Here is a 9,569-nt window from a genome sequence, read left to right as displayed (position 1 = left end):
GCACCTTTGCAAAGAATATATTATATGTTGCTTAAGTTTCAAGGCTTTGAAAAAAGAAGCTGTAATCCCAAAAATTTATGAGTTTAGAACTGAGAAGTACTACCACTCACTAATATCACAGAAGTAGATTTCACTAAAATAATGCATCAAAGTGATTCCATCATCTGATGAGTAAGAGACAAATATCCGGGGCCCAATGATCGAATAGAAGGTAGATGCTATGGTTGGTTGTTTATAGATAGAAAAAATATTGTAATAGAGATTGAGATTTGCTGGGAGTAAGCAAACAGGGACTCTTCTACCTAAAAAAATCCAAATTTTCAGAAGCCGTGCCGTCTTGGGAGTTCAAGGCATGTGGCTCATAGCAGACAAATCTTCATTGTCAATTTACTTCATCTTCTTTTCTTGCTTTGTGTTTTTAATTTTTCTTCTTGTCCCCTCTTTCTTTCTTGTGAAAAGCTCCCCTGCAACTCTTCTATTTGGCTAATTTTGATTACCCAATGATCAGTTTGTTTGAACACATGGCTCAGATCATCTGATCAATGTGTTTATTCTGAAATCTAAGAGATGGGTCCATTTCCTTTAATGGCTGATCACACATTGAGCTTGTTAGAACAGATATATATGAACAGAGCCACTTTTGAGATACTCCTCAATCCAAGTAAAAGGAAAGCTTTCCCTGTTTCTACTGAGCTCGAGATTTCAACCTATCCAATGCCCAAGAACGCATTTGAAGCCTTAAAATTTGGATTCAAGTCCCCTCGTGTGGGTTTGACTTCTTGACTAGTTTGCACGAGTGTATGACTTGATAAATTCACCTCGGTTTTTCGAGTTCTGGAAGCTGCAGGGCTACTGTTCTTAGTAAATTTATGAGTTGGGTAGTACCAGAGTTTCCATTATATATTGATGATAATCTATGACCTTCCATGATTTAATATTGATGGATGTTGCAAGCCCGAAAGTGAATCCTCCGGTACCTAGTCCCTTCTCATCTCCAAATGTCGCTGCTTTGCTCAAGATCAAAATCATTGCATGGTAAGATTCTTACCAATCTCAACAAATCTTAATTGTCTTTCTATTTCAACATTTGATTGTGTATGGGTTAATCTTCTTTCAGGAGCCAAGAGACTGGTTTGCCAGTGTCGGTTCGAGTGCTGGTTGATGATAAAGTTTTTGAACTGCACAAGGTAAGGAAACAAGAAATTGAAGATCAATGTGAATTATAAGTTTGCTCAAATTTACTCCTCTTGTCCTCATCAGTTTCTGTTGTATGACAGTACCCTTTGCTCTCAAAGAGTGGATACTTCAAGAAGGCATTGAATGGAACAGCAGAGCTAGAGCTACCACATAATTTTCCTGGAGGATCCAAAGTGTTTGCGATGATTGCTTTGTTTAGCTATGGTTTTTCAGCACCAATAGACCCCTTCAATGTAGCAGCCCTACGATGTGCTGCAGAGTTTCTCGAAATGACAGAAGATTACGATTGTGGCAACCTCTGTGAGCGTACAGATTTGTATCTGAACCAAGTTGCATTACAGAGCTGGGATGATACACTTATTGTCCTTCAAAAGTGCCAGACACTACTCCCATGGTCTGAAGAGCTCTTGATTGTGAGCCGTTGTCTTGAGTCCCTAGCTTTCATGGCTTGCATGGAGATTCTTGATCCAGAACGGAGACGTGAAAGGCCCGTTGTAACATTAGATGCCTTGGCAAATCGAGCTTGGAGCTTTGAGGCTGTGAAGGAAATTGCAGGCCAGGATCTTTGGATCAAAGATCTCATAGCTCTACCATTTGAATTTTTCAAAAGGATAATTGGGTCCTTAAGAAGACAGGGAATGAAGGAGAAGTATGTGAGTCCCCTAATAGTCTTCTATGCAAACAAATGGGTTCTTTCAAAGAAGACCAATCAGTTTTGGTTGAATATGGATGAAAGTGATGGAGCTGTGGATTCGAACAATAAGGTTTCTGCCATACTACAAGGTATACTTGATTTGCTGCCCATGGGAAAAAAGGCCAGCAGAGTAATTCCGATCGGGTTCTACTTTGCTTTACTTTCTAAAGCTATTAATATCGTCGGTCTAAGAAGTGAAAGCAAGACAGCGTTGCAAGATCAGATCGTTTCTCTATTGCAGATGGCACAGGTGGATGATTTTTTGCTTCCAGGAAGTGGCATAGAAGCTATTTCATCCAGCATGGAATTGGTTACCATGGAGAGCATAGTTTCATCCTATGTATCACTATCATCAAACCAAGAGACAAACATTGTTGCAGAACTGTGGGACAGTTACCTTTCTCGAATAGCTTCAGATCCAAAGATGGGGCCAAGAAGATTCATGGATCTTATTGAGATCATACCAATTTCTGATAGACAGAACCATGATCATCTCTACAGAGCAATGAGCAACTACCTATCGGTAATCTTTTGCAAACACTACCATGATACACCTTATTTTTATTGATCTGAGTTTTTTTCACAATTGAAGAATTCTTTTCTGTAATCTTATAGGAGCACCTGAATTTATCCCAAGAAGAGAAAGCATCGGTCTGTAAATACCTTAACTGCCAGAAGCTATCACAAGAGACTTGCATTGAAGCTGTTCAAAATGAATTCTTGCCATTGCGTCTGATTGTCCAAGCACTATTTGTTCAGCAACTAAACACACACAAGGCCTTCAAAGATTGTTCCGACTCATTCAGGTATGTGACTTGTGGAGATCTCTCAGGAAGTCTTTCCAGCTCAATATTTCCAAACACCAATAGCCAGAACCTAGGAGATCACAGTCCATACAAAGAAGCAGTTGGAGAATCCAATAGTAGGCCTTTGGGTTTCTTGCTACAAAAGGATGTCATCTCAAGAAAGGATTATGAGTCCACAAGCTTCAGGATTCAAAACCTTGAACAGGAACTCATGTCACTGAAAAGAAGCCTTCGGTGGCAAATGGTGTCGAAGGAATCAGAGCCAACTTGTGTCAAACCACAGAGCATTAGTCCATATGGTTTGGAGGGTAGAACAATGAGTAAGAAGAAGAATCCTCTTGGACAAGTAACCAGCTGTATTGGTTCTGTAAGTTTTGCTTCTCAAAGAAAGTATGCCAATAGCTTACTTAAGGTCTTTCGGAGGTTGGTCTTGTTGGGCAAAGGCAAATCCAAGACAAAGAAAAGCCCCTCTAGCCTATGGACCAAGTAAATGTAGCAGGAATTGGAAATGGAATTATACTTTTTGGAGAATATCTCAATGCTCACTCTACATAATAAATTCTGATTTGTAAAGCTTGGACAAGTAACAAGTACCATGTACATAACACAAGGGAAAAGGCTCTCTGAGCCGCTGTTGTAGGGTACACTAGGATTTCTGTCTCTCTCTCCTCTTTGCAAGAAATGACCTTGCTTCCCTCTGATGTACAAACAAATACCGTTTTTCGCACCTTATTGGTACGCTCCCCAATGCCATTTGTTCAGAGAACCCTCTTCCATAACATAATATGCCCATTGACATAGGCATGCATGCAAAGATACATGTACTAGAACTCATGCACAAATTAGATATGCTGAAATTGAGGTCATGAGTTCGAACCACCATGGGGCCTATCCCCATCCCCTATCCCCCTCCCCCCTATTAAAGCTCTCCAATTCCCAAAAAAAAAAGAAAAAGAAATTGAACACACAAGAAAACAAATACTCTCCTCGCCTCCTCGGGCTGTAGTTTTAGGCCAATTTGGCCATTTTAACTATAGAATAGGTAGGTTGTTCTTGTATTTGACATATGTTAGGCTTCATGGTCTATCTCCGTCTCAACCCCTATTGGCTTCGGCACATATTAGACATATGAAACTGCTTACTCAGAGGCCTTCACCTTTGCTACTAACTAGCTCTGTCGCCTGCCCCATCTACACCCTAGTGGCTCTGTACACCCTTGCTCTTTCTCCCACCCTTGTTCCTCTCACAGGTTGTGTGCCCTATCAAAGTCAAGCTAGGAGCCAATTTATGGCTCTGCCTCAGCAACACTGGGAAGCTGTTATAATCCACCCCTCGGCTTAAAAGCGATTTTCCATTCACCACCAAGTCATATCCTAATATGCAAAAAGAGGGGCGAAACAACCGGTTTGAAGTGACAAAGGTAGACCTTTGAACACACATCGTGAAAGGCAGAGAGGACCCATTGAACAAAAACTAGGGGTGTAAATGAATAGCCGAAATCCATTTCTGTATTCGTGTCCGTATCCGTTTAGCACTATCCGAATCCGTCCAAAAGCTAAACGGATGCGGATACGAAAAAACTATATTTACATGTAAACGGATAAAATATCTGATCCATATCCGTGTCCGTATCCGTTTAGCACTATCCAAATCCGTCCGATAGCTAATCGGATGCAGATGCGGATATAGCATTATCCGAGCCGAATCCGATCCGTTTACAGTCCTAACAAAAACCCTTACCCTGTCAGCTATGAGACAAATGTCAATATCATTACCAAACAAAAAAATGTCAATAGAAAGTATTAGCAATGAAAGTCCTGATTTCCCATGGTTTCACATAAAATTGTCAAATTCATAAATCCATTGCGTTGGCTCCAAGATACTTGCTAAAGGAACTCATTTCCTTCTTCCTTTGAAGAACAATTACTTCACTCTCTCACATCCAACTCCGAGAAATAAGAAGGAAAGTATACTACTGGCAACCACAGGCAGTACACATTTCTATAATATTTTAAGATTAGATAATCAATGTTAATGCTGATTTCAGTTTTCATATTACAATAACTTGGTTTGAGCAAAAGAATACATAGGGGCATCTTCCACTGCTAGGTGTGCTGCTTCCCCTGCTTGAAAGAAAAAAAAGGGGGCCACCAAAATCACTACAGAGTTTGACACATTGAAAGCCTAAAATACAGAGTTTCACCCAAGCAGGAGGGATAAGATTCAAAAGTACAAGTCTGTAAAGAGTACAGATTGGTGAGGGGCCAAATGTAACAAAACCTAACACAATAAATTAGACTACAAAGTAGAAAGACCATATCAACTTGGTAGGGGAGATGCTTCCTTAAGGTAAGAATCACATTGAATCTCTTGAGATTCCAGAACAATCTTGGTAGCTTCAATAACTACTTGTCCATTGACATAGTGTTGCCGGCAAACTGGCATGTAAACATCAGCCCCGCCAATCAGTTCTGTCTGTGTGTCTTTTGTCTTCCTCAAGGTGAAGAAAGCACGCTTGCCACATAGCTCGCATCGAGCAGTCAACTTGGTTACAGAATCAGCTAATGGTATAATGTCGAGCAGTGAACCAAATCTCCTTCTGCCAACAAATTGCCCATGAACTCAGGCTAGCAACTATTTCAGTGATACCAAATTACAGGAGGGATAAGAAAACTAGTGGCACTGAGACCCAAGTAGAAAGCTAGAGAGGTACTCAAACAAGGATGTATATGTAGAATTATAGATGGACAAACATCAGAGAGTACCTCAAGTAGTCTCCATCAAGGCCTGCAACAATTACAGTCTTCCCATCGTGATCAGCTGCCTTACAACAGAAATCATATAGATCTCCAAAAAATTGAGCTTCATCAATCCCTATCACATCTAGCTGCCACCACGAGCACCAAACTTAGAACACTTGCTACATGAAGATTACTATAACCAGCAGTCGCAACTACTTAATAAAAATCGCAATTACAGTCTGAAATGTGAAAACTTCCCAGCCTTTTCAATGAGCTCCTCCTCTAACAAATTGTTTCAAGGCTTCCCAAGACCTATGACTATTAGATGAACAATTATTAAGTGATATACTTATCAATGCTACACCTTTCCACAATTTTGCCCTTTCCAAAATTTACGCCCCAACCAGTTGTGTGTGGAAATCATATGTTCTTAGAGGTGGTTTGAAGCAAACGACCATGATAAAAAAAAAAAAGTACTGAACAAAACAAATAAAAGGGCAAAAATCAATTTTAAACAGCATTCAAATGGTTCAGATTCTCAACTTTGAAATACCTTGTCATAAGCATCGACTCCAAACTTTTGCCTGAAAGATGACAATTCAGACAGAGCCCAACATGGAAATTTAGCTCCATCATGTGTTACAGTATACTCTAATCCATATCTTGTATCCTTGTTCGATTTTATTATTGCTACACTTCTGTGGAAAAAAATAAGTTCAAAATGAGCAAAATCAGGATGATGACCGTCGACCAAAAGACCATTGTATCTCTCTAAACTTAAAATATACAAAAAAACAAAGAAATAAAGAGTAATTTGAATATCATTCTCAAACCCCTAAAGGTTACGAAAAAAGAAGAAGCTGATAGCGGCAGAGAGAGGAAGAAGAAATTCGAACCTGCCATTATTACTTTCAGTCTTGATCCGGCGAAGGAGCGCGGTGGTTTTACCAGCAAACATTGGGCCGACGATGACATGTATCTCGCCATATGAAATTCGAGGTTTCTCAGTTCGCAAGCCTGGGTCCTCAACGGAGGTTGAAATCAAGGAATTGAAAGAAGAGAAGGGTCTCAGGCGGAAAAAGTTAGGGTTTCGGAGAGATGAGGGTTTGGAAGAAAGGGTTTGAAGGATTTGAAAAGAGAGTGATGATAGACTTGTTTTAGTGAGATGACAAGGGATACTTGAAAGGCTGGGAGAGAGGAAGAGGAAGGATTTCATCCTGGATGAAATGACACTTCTTCTAATTAGGTAAACTTTCCTACCATTGCTTTGCGGATTGGAAGCTGGAAGAGGGAGGGAGGGAGGGAGGGAGGGAGTCAGGGAGGTGTAGGGTTTGTCAAGGGTTTTCCATTTTGAAGAAGAGAAGGAGAAAGAGAAAGAACGAGCGCGCGTATTAATCAGGGCACAATAACCTATTGGACAAGACATCGCTGACTGGTCGTGTAGTCCCTGCACCAGCAAAGACACAGATTAACTTACTAAATGGGCCCACCAAATATTTTGGGTAATTATTAGTCTGATACAAAAGCCCATCTCTACAAATGCGAAGATGGGTTCATTTATAATACAAATTGGGCCCAAAAGACTATTGATTCATTCCCAACAAAATTGACACGTGATGATATTATAAGGGCAGAGGTTTCCCACAACACCAAAAAAGGGAAACTGCATCAATGAGACAATGGGAGGTGGGAGATGAATTCATTTAGTCGGGGATTCACATTTTGTTTGAAGAGAGAGAGAGTGTGTCACTGTGAGCCACACGACTCATTATGTGAGACGATGTCGGAAGGAATCATTAAGGGTGTCAATCGGTTCGATTTAAAGTACAATATGCAAAAACTGAAACCGAAACATATAGATCTAAAAAAAAAAAATTAACGGTTTGGCTAGGTTCTTATTCAGTTTTTATGTATTTGGTGTAATTCGGTTCCTATACGGTCTTGAAATTTTGGTTCAAAACCTATTTGGGTTTATTGGTTTCTTATTCAATCCATATACAATTTCCCAGTTTCAGTTTATCCTATTCAAGGTCGCTTTTTTTATTTGGCTAATTCAGTTCAGACTGAATTGGTGCAACGGTTTGAACCGATTTAGAGGACAGACATTGGTGCAACGGTTAAGGTTGCTCCATTGTGATCAAGAGGTCACAAGTTTGAGTCTGGAAACAGCCACTCTGTGAAAACAGGGGGAAGGCTGTGTACATTATGAACCTTCCTAGACCCCGTAGTGGTGGGAGCCTCGTGCACTGGGTACGCCGTACGCCCTATAATTTGGTTCAGACCGGTGATTTTAACTTTAAAACTGAAACAGAATCAAATTGAATTTCGTTTTTCTAAACCAAAACCGAATCAATTTTTTTTAATTCAATTAATATTAAGTGGTCTATGAAAACACAGGTTGCAATGTTGCATTGCACATGGGACTGCAACTTTGAAACTGAACGTGGAGATTAGTAGAGCTTTAAGCATTTACCCAAAAGGAAGAGTGATGTCATTCTCAAACTTGATTCTATTTCTTCTTCTCTCTTCTTTCATAATCTAGTGATTTAATCTTGCACTTTAGTGCTTTAAGCTCATTTTTATTACTATTTTTAACTCTTTTACATCCCCAGTTGTGCTGCTTTTGTCTAACTATAATTCCTTTCTTTCCCAATCTTTTCTGGCCGTTCCCATCTCATGCTTGTTAGATTCTTTCCATGTTCATCCATGGTGCCATTCATTACACCCCAACCCTTTTAAACCTAAACAGAAAAAGAAAAAGAAAAAAAAGTGGGATAATCTAGTTAAAGTTCTAGTGTTTGTGTTTTCTTTTCATAAAGGTTCCATCCAATTACAATCTAAAAGAAAATGAAGGAAAGTGAAACTCTGCAAAAGAAATTTTGTACTCATGATTGGTTTAATGAAAATTTTTTTTTTTTCTATAATTTAGCAAAGAGGGTCTTTACTTTATCATTTTTTCTTATTTCAAAATTCAAATGCATTTATTAAAGTAAAATAAAAATAAGGAATAAAGTTTTATGATCAGCTGAGTATAGAAGAGATAGCTTGGTCTGGAGCAATTGACCACCAAAATGGAATAAACTCTCCCCTTATGAGACGAAGTGTTTGAAATACCCTTGAAGTGATGATATTTATTCCTCCTGTGTTGGACCATAAAATTCCCTCTCCAAAATTTAATTATGTGTGATGCACATTTTCCACCGGATCCTGGATCTCAGCCCACAAAACTGGTTCAGTAGATGAGGGTGCCCAGGATTATATTAGTTCACACCAGAGTTCATTACTCTCCGATGTGGGATACCCACCAGAATTCATTACTCTCGAGTGAGAGAGTAAGATCGTAACATTTCACCCTACAGTAGAGGATCCGGACTCTTAAATTTTATGGTCGGATAGTGAAGGTACCCAACCATCTAACCAACTGTCTATGTCAACCCCATTCCCTACCTACCACAATAACCCCCGATTTGAGCACATTACGTCCCTCAATCAAACTTCTCCAAACCCAAGACGGTTTGTTTTCTAGTCTTGCAAAAATCATATTCAATTGATACACATACCTAATCCATTTGTCTACCAAGGTAACACCACCATCCCCCCTCCCCCCCACCCCCAAAGTTTAGAGTTTTAGATCATGTAGAGGATAATGAAGCAAGGAATTAATCACTATCCCAAGACTCATGTTTCAATGTTTTTTTTTTTTTTTTGTTTGGAGACAGGAGGGGTATCCGACTTTTTAGGCCAACTAAATCCCCCCTGGGCTCGTACATGACCCCCGCGCCACGCACGAATCGGGAGCTTCTGAGCCCTAGTGAGCCTCAGGTGGGTGGCCACAAGAAATTATGCAGGGGCGAAGATTTGATCATGAGACTTCGTTTCCTGAGGTGGAGTTTCATGTCTCCTCCAAGCCAACTACGCTAACCCCTTAGGATGTGTCATTGTTTCATTGCGTAAAGACAATAAGAGGTGTCATTTGCCCAAGTAGTAAGGACCTCAAGTTTTGTGACCGGGTCTTGGGATCGAATTCTACCTTTACACCTATTTTTTCTTTCAATTCTCGTACCACAAACTTCTTAATAAATAAATATTGAGGTGAGAAAAATAATCATAGAGATTCTAACATACCTTACG

The 9,569-nt window shown here is 39.8% G+C and overlaps 2 protein-coding genes across 3 annotated transcripts; one reads left to right on the top strand and one right to left on the bottom strand.

The window, feature by feature from the left end:
- Nucleotides 1–829: 829 nt before the first annotated feature.
- On the top strand, nt 830–3,194 carry LOC122641725 (BTB/POZ domain-containing protein At5g48130). Its single transcript, XM_043835013.1, has 4 exons — nt 830–1,035; nt 1,118–1,187; nt 1,278–2,414; nt 2,507–3,194. The coding sequence occupies exons 1-4, from the start codon at nt 917–919 to the stop codon at nt 3,185–3,187; spliced, it is 2,007 nt and encodes a 668-aa protein (XP_043690948.1). The 5' UTR covers nt 830–916; the 3' UTR covers nt 3,188–3,194.
- Nucleotides 3,195–4,689: 1,495 nt separating this feature from the next.
- On the bottom strand, nt 4,690–6,654 carry LOC122641558 (thymidine kinase a-like). 2 transcript variants are annotated; one of them, XR_006329930.1, is made up of 5 exons: nt 6,335–6,654; nt 5,992–6,136; nt 5,463–5,584; nt 4,966–5,296; nt 4,690–4,929 (listed from the first exon to the last, which is right to left on the bottom strand). XR_006329930.1 is itself a non-coding variant. In XM_043834831.1 (4 exons), exons 1-4 carry the CDS (start codon nt 6,652–6,654, stop codon nt 5,017–5,019), a joined length of 867 nt encoding a protein of 288 aa, XP_043690766.1. In that variant the 3' UTR covers nt 4,690–5,016. The 2 variants fall into 2 exon arrangements, 1 of the variants encoding a protein (XP_043690766.1); XM_043834831.1 differs by having other exon boundaries at nt 4,690–5,296.
- Nucleotides 6,655–9,569: the final 2,915 nt, after the last annotated feature.

This window comes from Telopea speciosissima, chromosome 10, assembly GCF_018873765.1.
Source record: "Telopea speciosissima isolate NSW1024214 ecotype Mountain lineage chromosome 10, Tspe_v1, whole genome shotgun sequence".
Lineage (NCBI taxonomy): Eukaryota > Viridiplantae > Streptophyta > Magnoliopsida > Proteales > Proteaceae > Telopea > Telopea speciosissima.
The sequence above is the reverse complement of the archived record's forward strand: the minus strand, read 5'-3'. Positions and strand labels throughout refer to the sequence as shown.